This window comes from Hypomesus transpacificus, chromosome 13, assembly GCF_021917145.1.
Source record: "Hypomesus transpacificus isolate Combined female chromosome 13, fHypTra1, whole genome shotgun sequence".
Taxonomy (NCBI): Eukaryota; Metazoa; Chordata; class Actinopteri; order Osmeriformes; family Osmeridae; genus Hypomesus; species Hypomesus transpacificus.
In genome coordinates this window covers 558,542-586,505 of record NC_061072.1, presented here as the reverse complement: position 1 = coordinate 586,505, position 27,964 = coordinate 558,542, and the positions used below count along the sequence as shown (strand labels likewise).

The following is a 27,964-nucleotide window of genomic DNA, read 5'->3' as shown; positions in this document are numbered from 1 at the left end:
TCAATTTTCTAAAAGACACCAGTGGACACAGCAGCCCTGGTACTCCAAAGTCCCCCAACAGCCAAGCTCTTCCTGGAAAGCCTTTGGCTGTGCCAGCCAATCAAGTGAAGAAAGTGGCTGTGGTGCGTTCAACACCTAAGTCCCCTGGCTCTCTCAAGAACCGCCCTCCCGCTCCCCTGGCAGCTGCAGCCCCCATGCCAGACCTGAAGAACATCAGGTCAAAGATTGGCTCCACGGACAACATGAAACACCAGCCTGGTGGTGGCAGAGTAAGCTTGGCTTTTGAACAACTACATTCCTCACATTTCTCCATAACAATTCACTCCTTTCACCATTCTCTGTTTTGCTCTGGAAGTTTACACAGGAGATTGCACCTAGGTATATGTCCTTTGACCTGTTGTGTTTCCAGGGTACTTATACCAACAATGGTGTGGACAGTGGTCATAGGAACTAAGGTGGTGTTAGCACTAATTCATTGAAATTAGTTTAGCATTAAAACATTTAAAATGCTTTGATAGTGTATGCTTGATAGCTTGGAACGTCATGAAGAACTGTGCTATGACTAGTTATATTTCATACATATAATTGCACTGCTTAAGTAAGAACTACTCCAAGTCTTACTTAGGAAGTTAACTTGAATCGGTCGAGAGTCCTCTGATTTGAAACCTTAAAGGATAACGGTCTCCTCCCTTACCCCTTACTCTTTCTAGGTACAAATACTTGAGCAGAAGATCGACTTAAGTAATGTCCAGTCTAAGTGCGGCTCCAAAGACAATATGAAACATGTACCCGGAGGTGGCAATGTGAGTAACTAAGGGATGAACTCAACACCTGAGTCTTGAGTATCTCTAAAGTTATGATCATCGAACTCTTGTGGAAATTGGAGATGTCCTACTCGTCTACCGGTTCTAAGTTTTGCACTTTCAAATATTTTTTATCTTTTAATCTTGTGTGTGTGTACAGATGGGTGTACAGCACTTATCTCGATCCATCTATATTCAACATGGTCCTCATCTGCAGCCTTGCTGCTTTGGTTTTCTAAAGACTAACATCTAACTTCTGCTTATTTTAGGTTCAAATACTCGATAGGAAGGTGGACGTGAGCAACGTTCAGGCTCGTTGTGGCTCCAAAGACAACATGAGGCACACTCCTGGAGGGGGCAGGGTAAGTTACAAGGGTAACTTAGCTAAAGCGTATCTTTAGACTTATTGCTCCATCACTGCTCTGTTCTGGTGGTGCAAAAGCAGCTTTTCACAAAACACAACAAAAGGGTAATTGCAGAAACAACCTCACCAGGCAATACCTTCCAAAGTGTCTACAGGTGGCCTTTGATGAGAACTTCCTAAGTTTCTTGCTTTAATTTGTGATTTATTTTATCTGAGTTACCTAATGAGCACCGTTAAATGTAGCAGCTCTAGACTTCAAGGTCACAAGATTTAATTTCACGACATCAGGCAGTCTCTGTCTTCCTCACTTGCAGCCCTGCTGCATCCTAGTACTCCTGGATAACAGTTTATTTCCATACTTCTGCACTCCAGGTTAAAATACTTAATCAGAAGCTGTAGTTTAGTCATTTCCAGTCTAAGTGTGGCTCCAAAGACAATATCAAACATGAACCCGGAGGTGGCAATGTGAGTAAGTAAGGGATGAACTCAACCTTTGGTAAAATAGGAAGAGCCCTTCTTTATCGGTTATATTTTATGACCTTGGTCAAGCCAGACTGCTTGGTTAAACCTTTATGTATGATATACAGGAGTTTTGAAACACGTTCGTCTTCCAGCAAAAACATTTTCCTTCTTTTTTTCTGGTCCTCATTTGCAGCCTTGCTGCTCTTGGAGGCCCAAGGATAATGTTCTGTTCCCCTACATCTGCACTGTTTCAGGTACAAATACTTGAAAAGAAGTTGGACTTAAGCAATGTCCAGTCTCGGTGTGGCTCCAAAGATAATATGAAACATGTACCCGGAGGTGGCAATGTGAGTAACTAAGGGATCTTCCCATGACTCCATGCAGTTCTGCAGTTCTCGCCAAAGCACTTCCTCCTTCAACTAAACAACGCATCTTCGCTAAGGACCTTGATGCAGACACTACTGCACGAAAACCCCTCTCTCCACTCTGTTTGATCCGTACGAGTTTATGACCACAGCACTTCAAGTTAACACTAAACCTTGTCATGAAGCCTATACAAATATTCATGAGCATTGCAGTCTATATGCATTTGTGAAATACCCAGCATACTAAAGGAATCTGACTTTGCACATGGTCATGTTATATTTGGCATTACCATGTGTTAAATGTATTCAGGTTGCTTAAATTACTTCATGTAACAGGATCCCTTTGTCTCATGACATCAGATCTAATTTAATCTTGTTCCATGCTCATGACAGTGTAAAATAGGCTTGATGACACATCCTGAAAACTGTATCTGTCAATGTACTTGTGGTGGTGAGATTAATCCAATTTGATAATACTATACAATAACACACATGGTGTAGTTAATGTCAGTTAATATCAGTTAATATCCAACATCCAAACTTTTTTTCTAAGTAATTGACAATAGTTGGATAGGCATCAGAAACCAGTGTATTATATAGGATTAAATACAATTCAAAATAACTTTTGACATGTTACAAAACATTTTTAGATGACAGTTTCATGAAAGAAAGAGTTTAAGTCTAAAATAACAACAACAATAAACAAGAAGCGAAAAAGGTTTTGAAAAGGACACAGGCCATCTCTGATCAGCACGATGTGTTTGTGTCGGTTTGGCCTCTTCTTTGAGGCGCTAGCCCATTGTAATAGAAAGCAGAACAGTGACCTCACTCACTGGACAGAGGGCTTAGTGTGAAGAGACACCAGCCTACCCCTCACACAGGGGCGCTTGTGATGAGATCATCAGATCTAAGCAAGAGTTGTGGTGTGTGGCTGATAAACAGGGTGCATATCTGAAAGCCACTTTGTTTGGTTTCTGCCCATGATCTTGGAAATGTATAATATGTATCACTGTCTTGTAAAGCAGTACTACATGACAGGTTCACTTTGATCTACATCTCTGATCATTTAGAATGTACCAAAATGGCAAACTAAATAAATAATAAAAAATATTAATTTAAATTATATTTGTTCATAATACACAATTAATGAGTTTGTAGTTCAGTGCCTCTGTGTGAATTGTGTGTTAACAGTGTTTTGTTTTCTCAGATAACAATCTGATAACGAATGTGTCAGTGCACAGGCAAAGCTCTGGTCTTTGTTTTACATGCATGGCAAGTTCACAATCAGTACTTTGGAAATGTTTTTGCCAAGTGTGTCAAATTGTTTCTGTTTGTTTTTTCCCCTTTTTCATATCAGGTTCAAATTGTTCACAAGAAAATCGATTTGGGTACTGTTCAATCTAAATGTGGTTCTAAAGACAACATCCGCCACAAGCCAGGTAAGAAAAAAAATAAAGTGCTTTCCATTCTCAGTAAAAAAGGTGTCACTGTCAAAGAAAATATTAATATCATAATGATTTCAGTTTGCATTTGATTTACATTTACAAATTGATCAATTTCTACTCTGGTTTACAGGTGGCGGAAATATTGAGATCAAGTCTGAGAAATTAGACTTCAAGGTCCAATCAAAGATCGGCTCTCTTGACAACATTGGGCATGTGGCTGGGGGTGGACAGAGGAGGGTAAGAACACAGATAAATGTCCTTGTGGTGCTCATCATACATTAGGGAGAAGCATTTTAGAAGCTTACTTTTCTATTTACGCTTCAAGCTTTGCTTGCGCAACCCCCTCCCCCTTTTTCCCAAATAAGTCATGCATACTCTGAATACACAATGAATAGCGACATTTAAAAAGTAGATGGGTGTCATATTTTCAATAAAAGGTTAAGCGACAGTCAGCTTACTTCAGTTTGTGTTAATCAATTAATTGCACACAGAGCACATCTGTATTGTAATACAGCCCACAGACAACTACTTGTATCACAAGTAGGACACGCAACACATCAACTACTTTAAGAATCATCATGTATTTTCAGTACAAAGCTAAAACCCACAACATTAGTTGAAGGCTGTAATTGGGCGACTAGGTGACTGAGGCTGTCCAACTCCTGCTTTAATTCCCCTCCTCTCATCCCCTTATCCTCTTGTGTTTGCTGATCCTGCACTCTCTCTCTCCACTCCTAAATGCTAGATTCCTGCTCTCTCTTCCCAGATAGCTGGGCATATTCCCTCCTCATCTGCTCATTAATTACATTGCCACTCCCACAGGCTTGTAGGGCTTCATTAATGTTGTATGTAATTCCTCCCAGTTAGAACGACATCCCACCTTACCCAATTTTATTGCCACATATCCATTTGTGTGCTCTCATCATCAATCTCATTTTACACTTTATTATTTATTTATTATTACCATTATTCATTGAATCATTGTTTTGACTTGTTTTGTCTTGCATTTTGACTTTCTGTTCCCCCCGATCACCTGTTTTGTTGCGTGGTTTACCCCTGCCCCCCTCTCCGGGGTTCCTCTGTAGAGAGAGAAAGGGAAGGAAGCAGAAGGGGGTTCCAACGACAGCCCCACAAATGGGGACATGTTCGGCCTCTCCCCTGCAGACACCCCCCCTCAGTCACCTCAGCCCCTTCCCTCTGCACCCATCACACCTGTCCTGATGAACCCTCTCATAAAGATTGAGGACTCCTGTAAGTACTCAACATCCACAGTGCCAGGAGGTTATCTACACCATTGAGACATGTGCATATGATGTATTAGGATTGGTGGCATGGCAAGGGTATAAGGAAAAAGGTATCTGAGCAGATAGCCAGCTTAAAATTTCAGACTTCATATCAACTTTATTATTGATATTATACCACTAGAGGGTGTCCTAACAGTGTCATGGCTTTGACAATTCTGTGTGGTTGAATAATTCTATTTGTATCTAAAGATAGTATACCTAATGCCAAAGTTTACAAATTATAGCACTGAATACTTAGCAAGCAGTGTAACTGTTTCCTAGTGAATTCATTAGCTACATCTTTGTCAGTCATGTTAATGACTAATTACTGATTTCTCAGAAGCAGATAGCTAGATAGCAAACCAAATTGCTTAATCACTTGGCTAAACTGTGTTCTTGACTGACAGATTGAGAACCACAAACTGACGTTCCGTGAGACAGCCAAGGCCCGCACTGACCACGGCGCAGAGATTGTTTCCTTGGAAGACTCACCCAACCAACTCAGCACCATGTCCTCCTCTGGCAGTATCAATATGGCGGATTCACCACAACTGTCTACGCTGGCTGACCAGGTGTCTGCCTCTCTGGCCAAGCAAGGCCTGTGAATGCACAGCCGAGGGTCCTGCCACACTACCACATATAGAAGTTGAGACACCTTCCTTGTCATTTTCACAAGACTTTTTTTTAGCTACCCATCACTGTTTATCCTCACTAACATTTAACACTGTTATTGAGACAATATCATGAGAAAGGAGGTCTTAATTAGAGATTTGTGTAAGCCAAGGCTACGTTAAGCATTTTGTTTTTTGTTCTTTTTTGTGATCGTAGATCGTCTCCCCCCGTCCCCTTCCCCTGTCTTCTCTTGACCCTTCATGAGTTTCATTGGTCATGGTTAACACTCATCCATTTCTTTCCAACTCTTTTGACGGTCATAAGGACTGCAAATCATTTAGTTTGATGAGGATGTATTGAGTGTGAAAAATAATGGACGATGGGTCCCTTTTTGATACATTTACAATAAAGGTATTCGGGGTAGCAGAGGGTTAAGACCAGTAAAGCAGCCCACTTTTGCAGTCTCAAGCAAACTCAACATTTACAGGGTCAAATCAATGGTGATAGAATGGGTGGGCTATTGTAGCAAAGCTCCCATTTACAGTAAAATGCTTGTCCTCTTCACTAATTGGCTGTCCTTGCTTTGCGTGCTAACTGCATATCAAGGTAGAATAGTTGGGCATGGGGATGACATACCTCTCCAGACCCCCAAAAAAAGGAATATGGGATAATTAGATTAGAAACCTCAGTTTGTGTTCGGCACATTTTTATAATTGTATTCTGTGGATATGACATGTATTTGATATGAAAAAACATTTGTATTGTGCCTGCTGTCGGTGTTAATTTATTGAGGTTATGTACATGCTAGCTCTGTTGTAAATGCGTCTCAGCTTTGTCTATTGAAGTGGTAAGTCAAGTTTTACTTAAGTATTGCCAGTGAAATTAATTGAGCGAAATATTGTCTCTGGCTATCTTGAAAAGCCTCTCAATTAAAAAATATGTAATTGGGATCATGGACAGAGCTTGTGTTAAATACAGGTCATGTACCTAGATATTATATAATTCAATTTAAATGACTAAAATGCTGAGATAGGCTACTCACTAATGTGTGACTGTCATCCTTAACTACCACCTTAAAATTAGCTATGGCTTGTGTATATTTTGTCCACCACCAGAAACACACTATTCTCTTTGCTGTTCGGAATTTGTGTCCTGGATCTCACATACCTATATGGTCCCCTCCTTAAAATGTTTCAACATTTTAAAACTGTATTCCTAGTGATTCACCATTACCTAAAAGTATTCCTGTCATTGAATTCCAGACATGTAAATGAACTTGCATGCATTTCATGTAGGTAGGACAGTTGACTTTCTTCTGCCTCCCTTCAACATCACTATGCTTTCACTGTATATCCTGTAATATCTGCTTGTGTATTTAATAGGATATATATGTAGGTATTAGTGCGTGGATACTTCAACACAAAGGACAACCCCTTCCTTTAGGTACAGCCAAATGTGAACTGATTATACAAATATACTTTTCCTATGTTGTGTGTTTGCTAGGTATTGCAAATATATAGCCTACTGAATTGATACATTGGAACAGCGTGGTGCACAGAAGGGGTGTGCTTGCAACACAATAATCTGCATGCTAAAACTAATTATACATTTTCATCACTAGTAGACAAAATTCATTTAATGTGTTAAATGGGTATGTGCACCGCACACTATGAGGAAGACTGGGACTAAGTTATAGGGCAGGTGTTTTGTATACAAATGTCTGGAATATCAAATTCTGGGGTCTTCTCCAAATGCCTGTGTGCCAAGGCTAATGGAAAGGTTTGCAGTAACAACTATCACCATCACCCTTTGTTATTTCTGCGGCTGTACAGTTGTGAAAAATGTAATTGTTGATGTATCTGTGCATTTTATCAATAACTGGTTTATGATCCTTCTTGTTGCTGTATGTGAATTTGAAAATAAACGCTATCACACCACAGTTCATTTTTCTCACTTTACAGCAATAAAGAGGTGAAAACCTTAGCATGTCAAGTTTAACATAAATTTTTTAATGGTACTATTTACAAAAACAAGTCTGCTTTTGATTAGGTTTACTGCTGCAATAATGGAACAGGTACATCGACATATCGCTTAACTACAAAATAAAAAAATACAGTGATTGAATGACTGTGGCATTAAAACACAGGTGTAAAATTATACAACCATAGATTTTGCATAGCAATTAGTTATTCATGGGGGAAATGGCGGTGAGATTTTGACATTGTGGGATGGCAAAAACATGCCTCTTGCAACAGCAGTCTCTTTAGATCAGAATTACCTACTGAGGGGCAAAATGATTCTCAGCATTAGAAATATTCCCTTAAAACTGTAAAACCTGAGGTCTGGGTGGCTTCTAGCAAAGAGTTGCTACATTTTAAACAATTGCAAGAGAACACTTCTTATTCCTGTCAAGTGAAACCGGAAACAACCTTCATTTTCAACGTATAAACATCTACCAATAATTCACTAGCATGAACCTGTACGCCCAGAATGGATGATGTGGGTAATCGATCCATCACCAGTGTGATTTGAATTTTAAGTTTCAATTTGACTACAATAACATAATATATTGCTGACCATAAAGGCATGTGACAGGGGAGGGGGGGGAAGGATACGACAGATAAAGAGTATAATCTTTATTTTTCCTTTGAGCTCCATTTGCTGGGCTATTTTGAGCTGATAAGCATTTTTTTTCTTTCTTTTTTGCATTCAGAGAAGTGCTCCATCATCCTCCTTTTACTGAGTCATCCCACAGGCATATATGACTTGGAGAGAAATGGCTACGTGTGAGGAGCCGATTCTAAAGGAATGATTACCATCCAAATAAAAACAAACAAAGCCTAAAGTTTGAACAGACGATACAAAAAAAGTGTCAGGAATGAAACAAAACAAAGCAAACCAACACAAACCCTTGGCAGTAAAAGAAGTGCTCTACAATTTCAGTAACCTCTGAGTAAAAGAGGTTACATCCAAAATGTACCTGTTGATTGGGGAAGTATGAGAGGATATTTTTTTTAATATTTTTTTTTTGTCTTGTTTTGTTATTCGTCACTCCACTAAAAATGTACATGGGAAGTACAAGCAAACTAGTCAATAGAAAACACCCTTTGGCCATACTTTTGAGTTGTCCGCTACATAGTGTGCTACAAGTGTGCACGCGACATATGAAACACCACTAAACCCCATGTACATTATTTAGCCTACTACAGAAATAATTTTTTGTAACATGTTGTTTTATACTTATTTATTTTTTTCAACATTTCATCTTTTTATTTTTTTTTCTGTGACAAAAACAAGTGTTGGGAAAGGCTTCTATTTCTCCGTAATATTCACTAAAACTGTGAAAAGTATTAGACTGATGTTTGAATATCAAACAACAGGAACCCTTTTAATATATTCTTCCGGTTTGAGGTTCTGCTTGTTAATGCCAAAGAAGAGAGGTGGGGGGGAGAGAGAACCTCGTCCCGTCAGTCATTCATCGGTTGGTGGTGGCCTTCTGTTTAGAGACATCTTCCTCACAAGGCGAAGGGTCTGCTTCCTCCGAGTCCAGTCTGCCATAGCCAGTTACTCGGCAACCGGAGATGCTGTGCACCCTCTGCCTCGTGTCGTCATCGGACTCGACCTCAGGCTCTGGGGCGGGGTCTTCTGACATGGGGAAGTTCCTCCGCTCCCACGGTGCCACCGTCTGGATGGGAGTTTAGAAACATTATCTCATCAGAAACGTAGGACATCGAAATATCAAGTGAAGATAAAATAGATTCATTTCAACCCAAATTGGTCTCTCTGTGCCCCACCCCCCATCGAAAAAAATGTCAAGACGCCACAACCAACAAAATCATCCATACAATTGCATCTATGATGAACTTCTCTCACAATGGAAATCTTCAACCAACACCAATGAATGGCACAAAGAAGATTCAAGAGCTGGCCAGGACATACCCTTTCCTCAAAGGTGAAGTCAGGAGTGGAGCAGCGAGTGTCCTCGCTGGAAGGCAGGCGCTGCGAGTCCCGCGAGCACGGTGTGTGAGGGTTGGAGGTGGCGTCGGGGCTGGGTGGGCTCATGGGTGAGGGTGCGTAACTGTATTCGTGGAGCAGAGGGCAGTGGCCCGGGTCTGGGGAGGCTGGCTGTGGTGTGGGGGGGTTGGTTCCACAGAGCAGTGGGGTGGTGCGCCCGTCGACGGATTTGTATGACCTGGGGAATCAAAGAGGTGTGGGTCTTAGTGGCCAGTGATCCCTGATATACCATTGAACATGGGGTGTGGAACGGGATATTGAGCCCCTAAAAAGGGTGCTGCGTACCTGCTACCCCTCCTCTTGGCCGGGGCCAGGGCCATCCAGGTCCAGCGAGAGCGCTCCTGGTCCTCGCAGGGCTGGTGGAGCTGTGTGAAGGCTGCGTCAGACAGATCCTCCATCTGCACGTTGGCACAAAAACAAGGCGTGTTTTAAAAAAAAAACGTCACCTAGCCCACAGCACGCAACAGCGATAAGCTGACCAGCTGAAACAGGGGCAGGGAAAAGACGTTACCTCGTTGTCGTCTTCCTCCTCGGCCATGGGCTGGGAGAAAACATCGGCTTCACGCCAACTGGAAATCGGAAGTAAAAAAAAAACGTGAGCCTTCTGAGAAGTGTCGGCATCGTACAATCACCCATTCAAACAATCATGCTCAGTTTGCTAGCGTTAGCGTCATGTCTACCACCATTGTGACGGTGGTTCGAACGTTTCTCCGCCCCGTGACTGATCATCGGGGCCTAGTGGAGGCATGGTGGTCAGGATGGTCACCTGGGTGTGAGGATCTCTTTGTACTGCAGCTTCTCCACGCGGGTCGTGGCAGCCACAGACATGGGGATCACAATGTTGTTGATGTCGAAGGAGCTCTCTCCTCGCCTCCTCTTGATGGGTTGCTAGAGGAAGACATTCACACAAACCGGTTCAGTCACCAGGCACACCCATGCTTTTTCCACATCCTTGACAATAAATCCTTTTAAAAAAAGACATCAACCGCAAAGAACGGCACAGCCCGGTAATTAAATACCAATATCAGATGACTGAGGGGAAAATATATTGCAGAAGTTCTGCAGAAAAGGTGCATACAGGTGTGTTGGGGACACTCTGGCTGTTGGGGCCCAGGGGGGTGTTGCTCTCGGAGGAGGTGGATAGCTGGCGGGTCAGGGGGCTGTGAATGGAGGAGTGCAGGCTGGCTAGCGATGAGCAGGGGCTCCCAGAGTCCAGGAACAGCTTCAGAGAGGCTGCCCACGAGAGAGAGAGAGAGATCACTCATTAAAATCCCACAGTTTCAAGTGTGTACAACCAAACTAAGCCAGATTGCTGTAGCTTGTGTATCCTCACACTGTGCGTCCATTGCGTTATTCTAAAGTACATTTCCGCTATACAGATTTAGTAATAAACAAATATAACCAAACCAATGAGGAAGTAACCACAAAATATTTGAATATATCACTGCCCCCCCCCCACTCACTAAGGACTTAAGTTCCTGCAGTTTTTAAATTTGATTTTTATATCACGTCTCAGTCTAAAAAAGTTTTAGGTGACTCACAGTCACTCTTGTCCAGCGACTGCTCGCGGAACCTCTTTCGACTGTAGCTCTTGTCGTAAGGCATTGCGGGAGACGAGAGGGCCTGGAGGCGATCGACCTTATAGTGGCCATCCAGGCGGGCCGCGCCACCCACACCGCCGTCTAGCTGTTGCCTCTGCGACTTCTCCGTCCGGCTCTTGTAATGACCTAGCCCTGTGGAGAGACGACGGTGAGGGGCTCTGTCATGGGTAGGAGGGTGGGCGCTTCATCGGTGTTATCCGAGTATTACATGTGATATCCTGATACGGCATGATATTCTGGTGTGCCTGTGTGTCACGATACTGAAAGAAACAGCTTAAGCTGCCAGCAGGTCCTTCAGATTGAGTTGGATTAAAAGTGCTTTCATAAAATAAACCAAGGAGAAAGGCTTGCCTCGCCAATTGGCTGGAACAAAATTGTTGGAACAAAGTGATTGAAGGAAAGTAGAGGGCCGCTCCAAATTTGGAATGGACAATTCTACTGGCACTGAGCTGTCTGTGTTGCTAAATAACTAATTAGCTTACTGCTCTTTAGGGGGCTCAAAATAAATAAATAAATCAAAATAATCTTACCCATTGTACCCTTAAGAGAGTGCGGTATTTCTATTGAAAGCTTGCAAATGGGCATGCCTAGGCATGTGTACTTACTGACTGCCATGAGCGAGTTGGAGAACTTGTGCTTGTCTTTGGAGGAGAGTTTGTGTTTGAGGGCAAGCTTCTTCAAGGGCTTGCTCCTCTCCAGGGCCTTGCTCGGCCACTGGCTCTTCAGCACCTGCTGCAGACGCAAGCCTACACACACGTCTGAGGACGAGGTAGACAGGCACATGTGGAGAAGGGAGCAACAAGCCATTTAGATGATGCCGAGAATTTGGAAAACGATTCATTATCAAAACAAAACCTTGACAGACAATACTGTAGTTTTTTTTATAGTTTTTTTACACAGAATCGTCATGAAGAGGAGGGTGGTGGCAATTATCCAATCTACAAGTACAAATTTAAGTGCGGAGGAGTAACAAATTCCACGTTGAATTTCCTCCCCAGTAGAGAAACTGGAGCGGGACAGAAAACATGCATTTGTAATTTCACCTTCAAATCCTTTCTTTTCAGTTCATGAGAAGGACAGGAGAGACGTAGGCACAAACGCTACGGCTGGAGGCTCACCGTCAGAGAAGGAGAGGATGGGGTGGACACCAGTGTCCAGACGGGAGAGGCGCTCCAGCGTGGGGAGGTCATACTGGGGGTTTTCCCTGGACGTCGGCCGACCGCCACACGTCACGCAGGCTATGTTCACCCTGCAGGTACACTGTATGCTGTTGCTTCTTTGGGCCTGGAAGGAGGAGAGGACAGCCTCAGGGTTAAAACACAGGACTAGATGTTGGTTTGTTCCAAGATGGCAAGCAAACGAGGTTTAAAGTCAAGATGAAACTGCATTTCAGGAGAATCTAACTTCCGTTTTGTGTGAAAAGTGAAAAAGGAGAGGCGGTGCGTAACGTTGGGAGGAATTTGATTTGGCCGTGGTGAACACTCCAAACACAGACGTATCATACTGTTGCCAGCTACATCATCTTCAGGAGAATCTACACAAGCTCTGTGCAGCTAAATGTTGAAGATTGATGGATGATGTCATGATATGTTGAAATTGGTTGGTACATGCTTACATAAGCACTTGTCATTTCGTTTTACAGAAATACATTTTGGGGGGATTTTAGAAAACAAAGAAATGCATTTCTGTCTTTTTTTGGTTGGCACATATTGTTAAATGAGAGAACATTATATTCAGGGATGTGATTGAAAATACTTTCATTTCACCTTGACTAAAGGGTTATATCTAAACATCAAGTAAATAAATACAAAATAAATTATTTATAATGTTGATGATATACTCTAACCCTCTACGGACACAATGAAGCTTGAGTTGCCATTGGCTAGTACATTTTTTATTTTACTCGCCAGACTTTTTACATTAAAGGGGCGATTGATTGCAAAACCAATTTTACCTTGTCATAGTTGAATAACGACAGTTCGGTGGGTAAAATGAACATACAGTGAATATCAAAGTCCATTGACAACTCTTTCCTATGCAAATCTCAAAAAGAAAACATTTGGCTGTAAAACGCTAGCTTTTCAACAAAGCCACCGGTGTGACGTAGGACGGGGGACCGCCCTTTTTGGCTCTGGTCTGTATCTTTGTCAAGGCCCAAAATTTACATCCAGACCAGCCCGAGGTAGTGTCTATCTCCGATACTAGTTCAGCTGCGCGCTGCTCTGTGTAGGCTACTTGTAAGGAATTACAAAGAAGAACGTTTTGAATTATAACAAGGATATTGAAAATGGACCACGGTCGTAAATGCTGTGTTCCAGGCTGTACAGGGAAGGCTAACACTCACAGTCTTCCCAAGGAGCCAAACATTCGACAGGCATGGCTGCTGTTGTCTATGAGAAGATCCCGGCGAAGTTCGACACTCAATCATTCATATGCTTTGAACATTTCACCCAAGACAGTTTTGACAACCTTGGACAATTTCAAGCAGGATTTGCTAGGAAGCTGAACCTGGAAAGAGGTGCTGTTCTGACCGTATGCTCATTGCAATATAAATCTATTGTGTCTACACAACACTGTTTTCAAGAGATTGATTACATATCATTTGAAATGATAACATTACTTGTTTCCACTTCTGTATTTGAAGCAAACTGGATTGACTTAGGTGGGTAGAACATTAGGCTACAGCTTAGCAACCAAACCATATCGTGATTCTACTCGGCTTCAGTTAGCTAGCTCTAGATATCTTGCTGAAAAATAACATGACAAACATGCATCGTGAATTGTAGATTTACATTACACAGGTTATTTATTTGAATGAAAGTCAGGAACATGAATCAACGTTTCAGCTAGCTAACTGAAGCCGAGTAGAATCACAATATGGTTTGGTTGCTAAGCTGTAGCCTAACGTTCTACCCACCTAAGTCAATCCAGTTTGCTTCAAATACAGAAGTGGAAACAAGTAATGTTATCATTTCAAATGATATGTAATCACTCTCTTGAAAACAGTGTTGTGTACACACAATAGATTTATTTGCGTGTTTTTATTTCAAGTCTCCAACTTCTGTGTTTCAGCGTGTGCTGCTGTTGGCCGTGTTGCGTTTTTGCTCCCCAGCTTCACTCGTTGAAAACCAACCAATCAGCGCGCAGCTTATCTAAATATTAATGAGCATACCATAAAAAGAGAAAAGCTAGTGTTTTTTCTCGGGAACATTTCAGAGGATCTATCAGGGGGCATAGAACAGCACCCGGGCCATTTTCAACCCAACAAATGTTACATACCCTATTCGGAGACCTTAAGGAACAGTGTGAAATACCCCCAAAAAACAGTCAACCGCCCCTTTAAATGCATGAACAATGGAAGTACATGATCTGTCTGAATTATTCTTTAAATTGCATATGGATTTAATCTACCATTTATTAGCAAATGGCTTCCTCTTGCTACTTGACTTCAGCCACCTCAAGTGCTGACAATCGTTCATAGGCCTACTGCTGAAGCTCTGGGCCTTCTGTTGAAACAAGGATCAGGTCTGAAAGGCGTGAGGATGTGAGACTGCTACAGACATCTGATTTTATTATCTTTTGGGCACTGAAGGCTCTTTCGCAGATGGCAGAGTTGATTAGCAGAGCAATAATAATCTGAACAAGGAACAGTAATCTTAAATTGTCTTGATAACAAACAAAAAAGTATTACGTTTTTTCTGCTCAGACTAGAATTGTAGCTTGTTTGCATCCATCTCTTTGTGAGTGACGAGTGCCGTAAAATCAAGTCAATCTTTTTGTGAGACAAAGCGATAGAGGTAGTGTAGCGTTTTACCTTCCCTAGTGACAAAAAATCTAGCGACAAGCATCATATCTAGCAACTTTCCGTTACTTTGGCAATCTCCATTTTTGTTGTTGAGCAGCAGCAAAATAACTAATTGTACGTCTGTTGTCATAGCAGCCAATCATGTTAACTCGCAGTCAAGCAACGGTGCGTCATTGAAATCTGCGCTAAACTTATTATTTGCCTTTAACTCAGTCACAGGCGAGTGAAATTGAAAAATGTACTATCCATTGGCTAATTAAAGATGATTTTTAGTCGCACAGCATGAGATTTGGTCGCCTATGCGAGTGATTTTCTTGCATTGTAGAGGGTTGTACTGTACTACAGGGACATCCTGGCCGATGGCAAACCAAGTATTCTTTTGGCTGATATTCCAGGTATGTGGTAATAAAACTAAAAGATGCATTTGCACACTCACCTTTCCGTTTAGGTTAGGGACAGTGGTGGGGTGAACAAGCCGACGTCGCTTGCAGCAAAGTAAGGGCCGTGTGCGGGCAGCCACACAGGAGCTGTCGTAAGGTACGGGTTGGTGTTTGGTGCCAGGCTTCTGGTCTATGCTCTCAGCCACCCTAAATGAAGGACATGTGACAAGTTGTAAGAGCCATGATAAACCCCTTACAATGAAGAGTTTCATTGTAAGTTTTCCAATATCATCACAAGGTCTGATAAATGCAGCAGGTCCCACCTATTGATTCCGTTGACTGGCCTTCCGTTCTGACCCCTCCAAGGCCCAGGCTCGTGGGTGTTCACCGTGTGCTCCAGACGCTCTGAACCATCATCCTGCCAAGAGGGGAAGAAAGCTTGTCTATGACCACACATGCCATACGTGGTTTATATGATTTTGAAAACCAAATAGCATGAATGAATATGAATATATTGGCAAAATAACAAACAAAACAACTACAGCGGTGTGTTCTTACCTGCGAGCTTACAGGCTCCGTCTTGACTTCCACCCCACCTACGACCAGGGTGCTGGGGGGCAAGCCTCCCAACTCCACAGAGCCCTGAGAAAATCACATCAAACCTTAACTCCAAAGACAAGACAGTTTTGCTGAAGAAAGCATTTTTACTACCTGTAGTGCTATTTACATATTTAAATTGTGTCTCGCCAAGTTTTGGAGATATCGGCCATAAAGATGGGACTCGGCTTGTGGTTCTCAACGTGCCCAAAAACAGCAATATCTATCCCAAACTTCACCCACCTTCTGTCTGACCGCACAGTACACAGTTGGCGGGTGTAGTTTGGTAGCAGAAGAAAGTTCCTACATAAAAGTGCTTACAACAAGGTCTAAGGATTATCTTGAGTAACCGGGTCAGGATTTCTAGAAAATACACTGCGGTTGAGTTTTTCGTTTTTGGCACTATGCAGTGTTTCCCACACATACACTAATTTGTGGCGGTGCGCCACAGAATCAACACCGGCCGCCACACATTGCGTTTCGTAAAACATTTTTTTATCGCTATTTAGGTTAAAACACGCAGCGTATTCGTTCAGCTGCATTTCCTTTCCCCTGCTCTCCCTCCGTCTCTCTGTCACTCATGCGTCTTTCCCACAAATGCACACAGTCACAACGTCAGCACACGTTAGCAACAATGGATACATACGCCGTTCTAGTAAGACCGACAGCTACATCAGCGAGCCTTCAGCATTAGTGCCGTAGCTAAAAGTCGAGGAAAGTTGAGGCTACTTTTCGCTAGGTACCTTACTCACATTTAGTCATTTAGCAGACGCTCTTATCCAGAGCGACTTACAGTACTCGAAGTTTCCCCTTTGTTCTTTTGGTGAGAAGTCTCAAGAGCTAGCTACTTACTCGGCGTCATGGAGCCGACCAGTTAAATAGTTGTTTAGCACTAGCGTTGCTACATGCATAATGCAGAAATGATATGTTAGTTGTTGTTAATTTGTGAAGGTGTGAATCATTTTGGATTAATATTTAATGTTACAAATTATTAACAAATTAACTGTATAACGAATTATTAACGAAGGAATTATTCCCCCCCCCCCCCCCCCTCGGTCTGACAACCCCCACCCCTCCCCGCCACAATAGATCTCTAATCTGTGGGAAACACTGCTATGAGCACCACAAGCTGAGTGCCATCTTGTTCCATCTATACGGCCAATATTTCCAAACCTCGGCAACACCTCCACAATCTAGAAGGATAAATAATAGCACTGCAGATCGGAGGAAAACATTTTAGGCGGTGAACTTTCCCTTTTATGTCATTAAGGTAAGCATGCACCCTATAAAAAAAATGCGACTGACACCGACCTTGCCGGAGCGAATCTGCCGGTAAATGTCTGTCTGCTGCCGGATGCGGTACTCCAGGTCTGATATGTGGGCTTGAAGCCAGTTCCAGTGGCTGATGATGGAGGCCCTTTCCAACGTGTATCGACTCTCTGCCCTCTTCCATCTAAAACACACACAATAATGTACCATCACATGCATGACACACCTCAACACACAATTTCATATTGATCGAAAGAAAATAGGCAACCTGCGGGAGACAACCACATTTTCAATGAAAAATCAATGCCTGACATTTCCACGTGTTCTTTCCAAGCTGGTGTAATGTACAGCTTTAACTACTTAAACCTTACTAACAATATACTGCCATTTAAAAATGCAACACCACAGAGGGGAAAAGCCTGCTCTTATACTACTGTATATATACCCCAGTACCAATAGGAGATGTAAAACTTCCCTCAAATATAACTATGAAAACACTGAAGGCACAAAGGTTTGCCCTACCCTTTTCCATGCTTTACCCCCATGAAAAAGCCAGCAAGTTGGTATGAGGGGATATTGTAAGGAAGCCCGTCTGGTCTAGAAATGCAAGCAAGACTTAAAAAGCAATTTTGGGCTAACGTGGGGGGTTGGGCAGTAGTATGGTGCACAAGGCTCAGACCAATAGTCTGACACTAAATTGGTTCAGTCTGTGGCAGCCATAACTAAATGTTTTCCTGCGACAGTAGACAGATCCCAAGCTACCTGTTTTGATATGATGCTGGGATGTCTGATCCCTTAATCAATCCACTTTTTCATCTGTATGTGTCCCTGTGGAAGCTAAAGAATACAGGGGGAAAAAACGTAGCTCACAGGATCCACTGCATTGGGTTGCACCCAGCCTTTCACTTAATTTAGGATTGTGTAGTGATTGACATTTGGGAAAGTGCTTTATACATTTGGTTGCCTGGATGATTTGACATTGAAAACAAGCACTGTTGATAAATTGCTCACTGGTTAACAGTACCTTAAAAAAAGTTAATCTTAAATCAAATACCGACATTTTAACACTATATACACAAAGAGGTAAAATATTTAATTAATCAGTAATTCAATAACATGAAGAACGCCCACGCGCAAACTAAAAAAAGCTATGAGGTCACTTGCTCATGTCTATGCTAGTACTGCAAACACAGCTGTAACTACGATGTGTAGTTTAAGGGCATAGGCACAATGAGTGTGAGGAATCAAGTGTGTGTGTGTGTATGAAATCTGGATAAATGGATATAGATGGACTCGTCTTCACACACCATCCTCCCCCCTTTCCGGCACAAAGCACCAACACTCACTACCTCATTTTCTCCTCGTCAGCACATTCCCAAACATACCACTTCTATAGACACAGCATATGCCACATGGTACCATGCACCGATATACCAGAAAGAGGGAGAAAAAAACGGTGTCAATACCAACAGCACACCGCCAAAAATACTTGTTCAATATCCTGCAAAGCCAATAGGCTCAAGACTAGAAGTGGGACGCAAGTTTACCAGAGAAAGTGACTTGCATGGATTGGGTCGTTGTTATAGCTGCACAGACAGGCAGGTCTTTACACTATTTGCTTCCCTTTGCTGGATTCACTCATTGCTGACTGCTTTGAGGGGGGGGAAAGGAGCATGCACACATATGGATCCAGACTGGCTGATGCACAATACAGATTTTCCCAGGATTCCTGCTATTTCTAATATTTACATAAATATTGGCTCACTAGTCAAAACAATGACATTCCATAGCCCCCCCCCCCCCATGTTGCTACACCAACATTGTTCTCACCTGCCCCAGTCATTACGAGCCACCATGTCAACGCTAGCCTCCGCAGGTAAACCTTGCAACGGCGTTTTCTCAGTTCAACTCCCCTCGCCCAATTCCTTTTCTTACATCTCTTTTTGGCTGAACATATAAATGGATGGGCTTCCTTTTTAGCAATGTCGTCACGTTAACTTATAGCCCATCATACTGCTATACCAGACTGCATTTTGAGAAATAAAGTAACATTTTGTAAATGTTTCCACAAGGCAAAACCACAAAAAAAAAAGTATGAAATCTTTAGTTTCCATTCATGCTAACTCATTTACGATCAAACACAAAAAGGCAGTTAAAGTAGACTTCTAAAACAGAAACAAGTTACCATCACAACAAAAAACGGGTATTATTGATTATCAGTGCATACAATCTGAAAACTACAAAGACATGATAGTCTTTTCATTTTTGTTCTCAGAACATTAGAAATGTAATTAGGGTATACCGATTTGAGAAAGTGGGAGAATTTGAATTAGAGCCACAAAAGATGAACAGGAATGATGCAGGCATGCCAGCCATGAGGACGTTGATTCAGTGCTTGAGTTGGACAAAACATCATCTTAAATCATTCAAATGCAGTGTGCACATTACACTTTCTTTGAACAAAACGGGCATGCACAAAAAGAAAAAGCTGGCATGGTAAACTTGCACGCCTTAATCAATAATTGATTCAAGAGTAAGTCACATTCGATTTCTCTTTTTTTAACGTTTCATACTCTTGAGCATGCGGGTTTATAATGCAAAGAAATTTAACAGAATATGGGTTATTATACCATATTGATGACTCTCACCACTAATTGAAAACCAGCAAAGCTTTTTGGCCACAGATCCTGTCATTCTATAACGTAGGCCAAATGGGTCATCACACCAAACCAGCAGAGTGTGGTTCACCCATTGATTTGTGTGTTTTGGGCTTTACACTGCCTGTAAACTCCTTCTATCTTTAGAGGAAGTGTGAACAGGACCTGGTGCTTGGGAGCTACATGAAGAATAGAGGAAGGTGGTGTGGGGTGTGAGAGCTCAAAAAGAGAGCTGCACTGATTACGTAAAGAGGGGTTATGTAACGCCATGGGTTCATGTTCAGGGGGAACTCGGCCGAGCTAAACAAATCCAGATGTATCCAACAGGACGGGAACATTTACACACACACAGACAGAGAGGAAAAGTCGCAAAGCAAAACACGGCTACTAGGCTGCAGAGTAATTCTAAACTATGACATGACTCAGCCAAGTGGTCAGCTGATTAAAAAAAAAGACTTTTCTAACGGTACTTGTTTTTATGAATCAGATGAAGTGAGGTTCTTGAGATGTAATTGCAGGATCAACCTAATTTAAAAGGCTTTATGACTACAGTACACCTTAAAGTCAGCTAAAACATCTGTCTCTTCACTGATATTTAGGTTCCCACAGCACTGAAACACACACACACACACACACATCTTAGATAGCCACCAATAATTAGATCACTCATTAGAGTTGTTAGAAACAGCATCCAGAACACAGGCTAATTAAATTAATTCTGCCAATTTAGGACTTCAAGTTAACCTTCCATTTCTCAAAATTGACAATAATTTAAAGCAGGTGTAAGTCAAATACCAGTGGTCTCAAAAACATAAGATAAATTTGATAGTAAGCTGTGTGGGTTAAGTAATAACTGTCCCTGAAAATGAACACAGCTGTCCAACAGTATGCTGCATCCTTCCATTGTAATATTTTAGTACTGTTTCACTGTACCAGAAAACACAATCTCAACATAGTTTTCTATCACCAATACATGAGCACATGAAAGTAGGATGTTACAGTTTGTGTCCACCTAAACCTGTCTAAAAATAATATGAAGGATGCGCTAGTACCCCAGCCTTCTGTCTAGCTCTCTGTATGACTGCAAGGATATTTAGGTCAATGGTCCAAAGGCAACGACAAAGGCTGTAAAATCACAGTTCTAAACTGCTTTTGTTAATCATCTACAAACCCTACACAAGTCAGCAAGTCCATTAATGCTACTAACCCAGCTGGCGATCTATTTTTGCTTTCAAATGTTCTAATGCAGCAATGAAGGGCTTTCAGTCAAACAAGGAATACATCTGCGAGTCTCTGGTAATGTAAACACTGAAGACAGCAAAAACAAAATATCTGAAACTGACACCTTCTGTATGAAACCCCCTTCGTTCCCTTGTTTCATTTCAAACCAAAACATCAGTTATTATTTGGGCACCTGCTTGCTTTGCTTCAGCCTTACAATGAGTACTGTTGTTGAGCTTTTACGCTGAATGTTTTAACTGTAGAGGCTTTCAAAGATGAAGGCTCTCTTATCAACTGGCACATCTGCCCCTTACCATTGAGTTAAATCCAAGCATGGAGTGAAATAAGGCATCTCTAATTGCGATTAGCACCTGCTGGCTTTGAGAGCAAATAAACAGTAGAACTGGAAAAGCAGGGACTTTTTTGTGGCAACTGAGAGATCCACTGTAAAACCATGATATAATTCTCCTGTGCCACATAAGCAAAAACTATAATCTCACCTCTCCATCTACTACAGTCCTATTTTGCTGCCTTCGGACAGATAAACAGATTAGGAAGATTACATGTTTTGCTTGAGGCGGAGGATGAACCTTGGATGCAGTTATTCTGCAGAAGGGAGGTATTGTGAGCCTTTCCTAATTTACGCATAGCTGGATGTCCAAGCGGGTTGTACCGCTTTCAGGTTGTTTGGCCGGTTCATAACACCACGACTAGCCATATCCCTAATCCAAACAAAGTCCTAACACTCAGCAAGTGCTGACACTTACATTTTGACGTGTCGCTGCTCAATGTCAACTCTGCTCAGCTCCTCCTCCTCCAGGTCAGAGTCCCCCCCAGAACTGCTCTCCGTCACGTCCGAGTCAAAGGCGTGCTCGGACGAACGCAGGTTGGCTGTGCCGCTGAGGTAGAGCCTCTGCAGCTCAGAAGGCATGGAGCCGCTCTTTATGAATCGACCTAGGCTGTCCCCGGGGCTGGAGAAGTGCCGGCCAGTCCTCCACGCGGTCGTTGAGGGGGCACCAGCCTCCGTTCTGCGGCTGGCATCCGGCGCCCGGCCGAGGGCAGAATCCAAAAAGCCGCCCAGCTGGTGCTGGAGGTGCCGTTCCACCTGCTTGGCCTGAACCACCTGAAGGCGTTTACGGAGCTGCCACAGACGGCCCTCGATCTCGCCCTGGCGACTGCCGCTGAGCAGCGTGCGCTCCCTCACCTGGGCATCAAGGCTGCCCAGGGAGGAGGTGGTGGAGGAGAGGGGATGAAACGGTGATGTGGGTGAACGTGTTGGTGAACCCTGCTGGACGTTTCCAGAATTCTCCTCATTGGTCACAGACACCTGTGTTGGATTTGTAAGTGTATCCAAATGAGCCACTTCACGCTCAGAGTCCAACTGCTCATCGGGCTGAGCCTTGCAGTGGGAAGAGAGGGAAGGCGTAGTAGAGAGAGGCGAGAGCAATTGCAAGTTGTTTCCTTCTGCACTCTGAGAACCCCCTGAGGAATGCTTTTGTTTTAAGTTTCCCTTTAGAAGAACATGCCCCGAAAGGGTTCCCATCAGGGCCTTGGAGTCCAGGGATGGTGCCAGAGGCTGAGAGTCGCTTGCCGAGGCAGAGGGCTTGTTGCCGTTCAACGCCACCATGCAGCCAGCGCCGGACATCGCCAATTTCTTGGCGAGCCCGTTGACAGGTGCCATGGACTGGCTCCCGCTGTTAGTGCTGCCACTCATGAGGCTCTTCAACTGGCCCCCCGAAAGTTCAAAGGTCTGTCGCTTTCTCAACAGGAAATCTCCGCCGTTAAACAGGGAGCTGGGCAGGATACCGTGGCTTTTCAGCACGGACTGTTTGATGAGAACACCTTGCAGTTTAATGGACTCCTTAGTGGAAGGGACAGGTGTCACATCAGAGCACAAGTAAGAGGCCACCAACGGTTGGAGCTTGCCTAGGGTAGAGGCTGGGGGCACGGAGTCTGGGTGATGGAGCTGCTGTGGCTGCTGCTGCTCCTGGTTCTTGTTACCGCCACAGAAGTCCAGGGAACGTTCTTCGCCGGCAGAGGTCTTGCGCTTGACTGTGGTGCCGTTGCTGTGGATAAGTATGTTGCTGGCGTTGCCGTTGTTCTCTGCGCTGCCCGGTGAGAGGCTGGAGGACGGGGCAGCCAGTTTGAAGCGGATGTGGTGAGCTTCGGCTGGGGCGTCGGTGAGAGCGGGCGCCATCGCAGCCATGCAGTGCAGAGAGACGGGCACCGCAGCCTGCTCCACACCACCCGCTTACTGCCCCACCAGAGGACAGCCTGAGAAAGAGACAGGAAGAGGGTTGGGAGATACATGAAACAAGGTCCGTCATCAATAACACATTTGATAGAGAATGCTGTTATGATTGGGATGAGCTACCACTGTCTTTTAAAACAGATCCCATCATTAACCCAATCATTTAACACAAACTCCCAATATCTGGGACCAATCACCAATAAAAATTACATGGACTCCATTTATGTATTGACAACACTTTAGACCAGGCCTTTCAGTAAAGCTTGCCTGTTTTCTGCCTGAAAATCTAAAATAGTTTGGAAACATAAGCAAAATCCACCTGCCTTGAGCAGGACACGTGGAAAGTAATTTTGTCATAGTAAAGCAAAAATAAAAACAGAGCTAACAAATGCAGTAAAATAGCCTGTACTCAGCCAGACCATGTCCCTAGGTAAGGAGCAGGTCTGAACCACAACACTTAACAGGACTGTCATTTTATGTGGTAGCTGACTGTCTTTGTGCATGCAAGAATTCTGTGAAATGGGAATAAGAAGAAATAAAAACTGTTACTTCACTATAAGCAACCGACAAAATACTTATTCAAAAACAATCCCCAGAGAGGATTTTCAAGCATATACCTCCTTCTGCTGCCTTGTTTGATTTAATTGTGAAAATGTGCACACTCCTTGACCTTGGGGTGAAGGTGACAAACCTACAAACATACCCAACAGGAAATGTAACTGAACATCCAACTACACTCATACCTGTACCAACAAGGTGGCCTTCACAGATTAACCCTCTTCCGGAGCGCTTCAACAAATTCTGTAACCACTGAATTCAAGGGATGTATTACAAAAGGATGGCAAGACAATGCAAATTATTCAAAACCTACTGCCTTGCATGTGCCCTACTGAGCAGTCACACCAGTATCATAGAGGCTCATAAGCAAGGAAAGTTGTCCACATAATGGCACGAAACATGTCACAACTTCCCATGTTATTTTAAATGACATACATTAACACCTCATAACTTGCATTCAATGACTTGCAGCCTTAATCGTAATTATGTAACGTTTTTGACTGGCAATCAAAAAGGCCGACGTAGAATTGATGTGTCACTCCACAGAAATACTCATGTATTTAAATTCTAGGGAAAATCAGAATTGAAAAATACGTTCTGCTGCTTCTATCATCTGTCACGCTAGATGAATAAGTGGCTCAGTATTTCACCGCAGTTTCTGGTGAGCGCGCACAACGCCATGTTGGTATTTCCGAGGGAGATTATGCAATGCAATCCATCCACGTAAAACCGCCCATTCGCTGTGACATAGCCACTCTGTGTTCGCATAATATTCTATCGTTTGCATTGACGATATAAATCATTATATATAAAAAGTGGTACTGTTCGTGTTATAATTTTTTATACACACACACTTTTAAAACCAAGTAGTCTATCCATTAACACTGAGAATGTAGGGCAATAATAGAAGGCCAAACCTTGTCCAATTTAATTAAATGGCATTTATGTTTTCAAATAGAACGAGATCCGAGATAGAACGTTTCACTTCAGGCCAACATAAACCACACCACCATACGTTTACTTGCATATTTTAGTGTCAGATGCGTGATAGACTCGGAGTCAAACCCTTCGACATTGGCTAGCTAATGTTGCACTCACTGCATGCAAATAATGCACCCCAGTGTTGACTAACGTAAGTTCATGAGAGCTGCTACGAAAATAAACAGTTTATCCGCCACCATAATCAGCATATGTTCGACGACAAATAACAAGAAGAAGATGTGTGTAACAATCTGCAACCATGTCCAATGATACAATCAATTGGCCAACTAGGAAACGCTAATGCGTTTGCAAAGTACAATTATGCACGTTAGCTAATAAACCGACAGTATTTTCTATGTAATCTGCAATATATTTCGCCACTGGTGGTTGAACAATCTAGTTCACCCCGATAGAGATACATTGTCAATCTAATTAGCAAACTGGCTAAAGGTTATTTAGTGCACTATTGGCGACGTTGGTTGACAATGTAGACACCAATGTAATAACATTATCGTGGGCAAGTTAGTAGCAGGCAAATGTCTCGATAACCATCGTAGCTAGTACGGCATTCAAGATTATAAGCGACTTCATTATAAGCGACTTCGCCCGACATGTGCATCAAGCACAATAACAACTAACGCGAGATGGTTACTGCCAAATATCACATACACACCACAGCTAGTAGGCTACCGTTGTCTAGCTAACATTAGGTAGACAAATGTAGTTAAGAAATTGCAAAAACACAGAGCTGTTAATGATATATGGCCTCATTTATAAGTACAGCATTGCATATGTTTCTGGAACCGATTTGTTTTCTTGTGTTGAAGCTTGCTAGTTTACTGTTCTGATCTGATAGTTGATAGTCTGATAGTTGGGTGTCAAACCCTCGTCGCTAGCTTTAGTAAGTCATTCCCTTCTTCGATGCTAGCTTGCTAACAAAGAAAAAGGAGGAACCTACCACGTGACGAGTGCACTATCCGAGGGAATTTCGCGTACAATCCCCCGCAGTTTTTGAGGGCAAATGTAAAGTAATATGACCAAAACACGGCAACGGTATACTAATCTGCCATTCCTATATCCAAAAATATATCAACTTGGTCAAAACCCCAATATACAGAGCCGGTTTGATTCGTTCCGGAACCAAGCAATGGGCGAATCAACTAACTACACCTTGCTTGCCAGCTAACGCGGTAGCTCGCCTCGCCGCTGCTATTAATACATGGCAAGGCCAAAAAATTTCGGTCCTTATCCAAATAACTTCTTACGTGGGTTATTTTACAACAATTCCTTATCCAAAACTCCGTTCGTCGGTTTGCAAAAGTCTCTCAAACGCCAGTTTCCTGGGAGGCTTTTTCGCGTTTTAGGGAGAGACGCTCAGAAAATGGCGGCTTAGCTCCTCTCCCTCGGATTTGAGTATGACTCTCTGACAAACATTGAGGTGGTGGTGTTGCTGTAGGCGGGAGACATTTCTCGTACTCGCCGCTAGAGTGAAGTACAGCTCATAAACTACACGATGGGGATCAAAAAATGACATTAAAAGCTCAATTCCCAAAATAAAGGACTCAAAACTACTGTGTCATGAATCTGCCTGTTATATTTAGCTACAACAAATGGATATGCAGTGTTCATAATTATCGAGAATTGTTGAAAGCATCTTGGCACCAATATCAACAATTTTCAGCAATATATGTTCCTGTTCCAAGCTGTTATTGCATTATTCCCCAATATTTTGTGTTCCTTTGTGTAAAAGCAAGAAATGTGTGTAAAGGAAAAAACTTATACAAAAGGAAATATTTATCATTAGCTAATAATGATCGAAAACCAGACAGTCATCAACATGTAAATGCAACAGCAAATAATCTATGAGACATTAAGAGACAGAAATATTTCAACTGCTCAAACCAAGCACCCACCCAACTATGATGGCAAACAACACATTTGAAGGTCAATCATTGTTTGACGTGTTTGAAGACATGTTTGACTTATTTTTGGGATAAGTCTACAGTGTCTGCTTTTGTATCATACGCATATAGGGATGTATAGTACTGTGCTAACACAGTGCATGCAGCCTGTTATGTTCAAATACTAGCTTTTGGTGTGTATCTTATGAGCAATAAGTAAATATTGTTAAGTAATAAGCAAAGTCTTATGAGTAAATGAAGAAAAGTTGCTTGTACCACTCAAATGTGCAAATAATTCTGTGAATAGAAGCTTTGTGCAACTACATTGTTTAAGCTACAATTAATTACAGTCAATAGACTATAAATGGCAGAGTTGACAGTACTTCAAGTATTGTAATAACATAGAATAATGTACATTTAGAAAGAGGTGACTGCGATCATTGTCAAAATAAATTAATCTACTGTAACTGTTCACATACCTGGACTGTGTTATCCATTTGTTGCCACCGGATCGCACTGGCAAGTACTGGGTCCAATTTCCAAAAGATTTTTCCTTAAGGTTAAGGTAATACATGTTAAATTAGAAAGGAAACTTAATTTCAAACTTCACGTTAAAGTACCTACAGTTTCCCTCGCGTTTCCCAAAATTACTGCAGCAACAGTGATAACAGTAATAACAGCAACGACCATAACGATCTAACATTGCAAAAAGCCGTTTTAAAATAATTAATAATTATTTGGCTACAGTAGATAGTCAAAACACTGAGATCAGTCATTGAGTCATGAATAGTAGTCATACTGGGCAACTAGCTCCAGTTTTGTAGGTGAATATCGTCTAGCAGTGTAGTAGCTACTCATCATGTTTATCAAGCAACTTGTTTCACAGCTTTGCTAGTCTAACTATACTGTACTGCAGCTGGTTAAGAAGTCTAGGCTACAGTACATTAAAACAGATTACCTGGCGACAGTGAAGTGGATGTGTAAGGGGGTTCAAACATGGTACAGTGGTACAGTGTTTTAATTTTCCCTATCTTTCTGTAATTTTTCTACAGACAGTAGGTTAACTACGTTAGCTACTAGCTACAACTAGCATTACTATAGTAGTGCTCCCGCTGCTGTTGTCAATGTCGACAATGATTACCTTCGAGCTAGTATCCAGCAACGTTGGCTAGCTAGTTATGCTAGCTGGTTTAGCTGGTGGTCGCCAGCACATTAAAACGCATTAATCGTGAAACATAATTAGTATTCTGTGTATGCAGCCGCTTTTCGTTTTGTGATAGCTGTCACACTCGATAAAACTTGATGCAAATAATAAGACAAAAATATTGCTTACCTGATCAGCTCTTGCACTTCATAAACCGTCAATGGTTTGAGAACAACACGCCTACTTGCGTT

General features: G+C 42.4%; 2 protein-coding genes across 11 annotated transcripts in view; one reads left to right on the top strand and one right to left on the bottom strand.

Annotated features, from left to right (window-relative positions):
* Positions 1-8,437, top strand: part of mapta (microtubule-associated protein tau a) — a 21,861-nt gene extending 13,424 nt beyond the window's left edge. For 6 of the 9 annotated variants that reach the window (XM_047031856.1, XM_047031853.1, XM_047031855.1 and 3 more), the window contains 7 exons: positions 16-269; positions 711-803; positions 1,073-1,165; positions 1,884-1,976; positions 3,352-3,433; positions 3,570-3,676; positions 5,130-8,437. In XM_047031856.1, the coding sequence (XP_046887812.1) occupies positions 16-269; positions 711-803; positions 1,073-1,165; positions 1,884-1,976; positions 3,352-3,433; positions 3,570-3,676; positions 5,130-5,327 (920 nt within the window). In that variant the 3' untranslated portion in view covers positions 5,328-8,437. Of the gene's footprint in view, positions 1-15; positions 270-710; positions 804-1,072; positions 1,166-1,883; positions 1,977-3,351; positions 3,434-3,569; positions 3,677-4,524; positions 4,691-5,129 lie in introns of all 9 variants that reach the window. The other 3 variants (XM_047031848.1, XM_047031850.1, XM_047031849.1) reach the window with 3 other exon arrangements.
* Positions 7,323-27,964, bottom strand: kansl1a (KAT8 regulatory NSL complex subunit 1a). Of its 2 annotated transcripts, XM_047031846.1 has the most exons (16): positions 27,903-27,964; positions 27,049-27,122; positions 21,646-23,152; positions 17,043-17,184; positions 15,693-15,776; positions 15,458-15,552; positions 15,191-15,341; positions 12,068-12,233; positions 11,555-11,707; positions 10,890-11,081; positions 10,427-10,581; positions 10,115-10,236; positions 9,860-9,917; positions 9,634-9,746; positions 9,274-9,526; positions 7,323-9,019 (listed from the first exon to the last, which is right to left on the bottom strand). In XM_047031846.1, exons 3-16 carry the CDS (start codon positions 23,082-23,084, stop codon positions 8,810-8,812), a joined length of 3,333 nt encoding a protein of 1,110 aa, XP_046887802.1. In that variant the 5' UTR covers positions 23,085-23,152; positions 27,049-27,122; positions 27,903-27,964; the 3' UTR covers positions 7,323-8,809. The 2 variants fall into 2 exon arrangements, with proteins under 2 accessions (XP_046887802.1, XP_046887801.1); XM_047031845.1 differs by lacking the exons at positions 27,049-27,122; positions 27,903-27,964 and adding an exon at positions 25,627-26,087.

Bases quoted from the DNA above. Each gene is read 5' to 3' on its own strand.
- kansl1a (XM_047031846.1), bottom strand. From the start codon at position 23,084: ATGGCTGCGATGGCGCCCGCTCTCACCGACGCCCCAGCCGAAGCTCAC. The intron at 9,747-9,859 runs GTAACGTCTTTT...GCCAACGTGCAG, and splicing joins AGGAGGAAGACGACAACGAG to ATGGAGGATCTGTCTGACGC. The intron at 9,527-9,633 runs GTACGCAGCACC...TTGATTCCCCAG, and splicing joins GCCAAGAGGAGGGGTAGCAG to GTCATACAAATCCGTCGACG.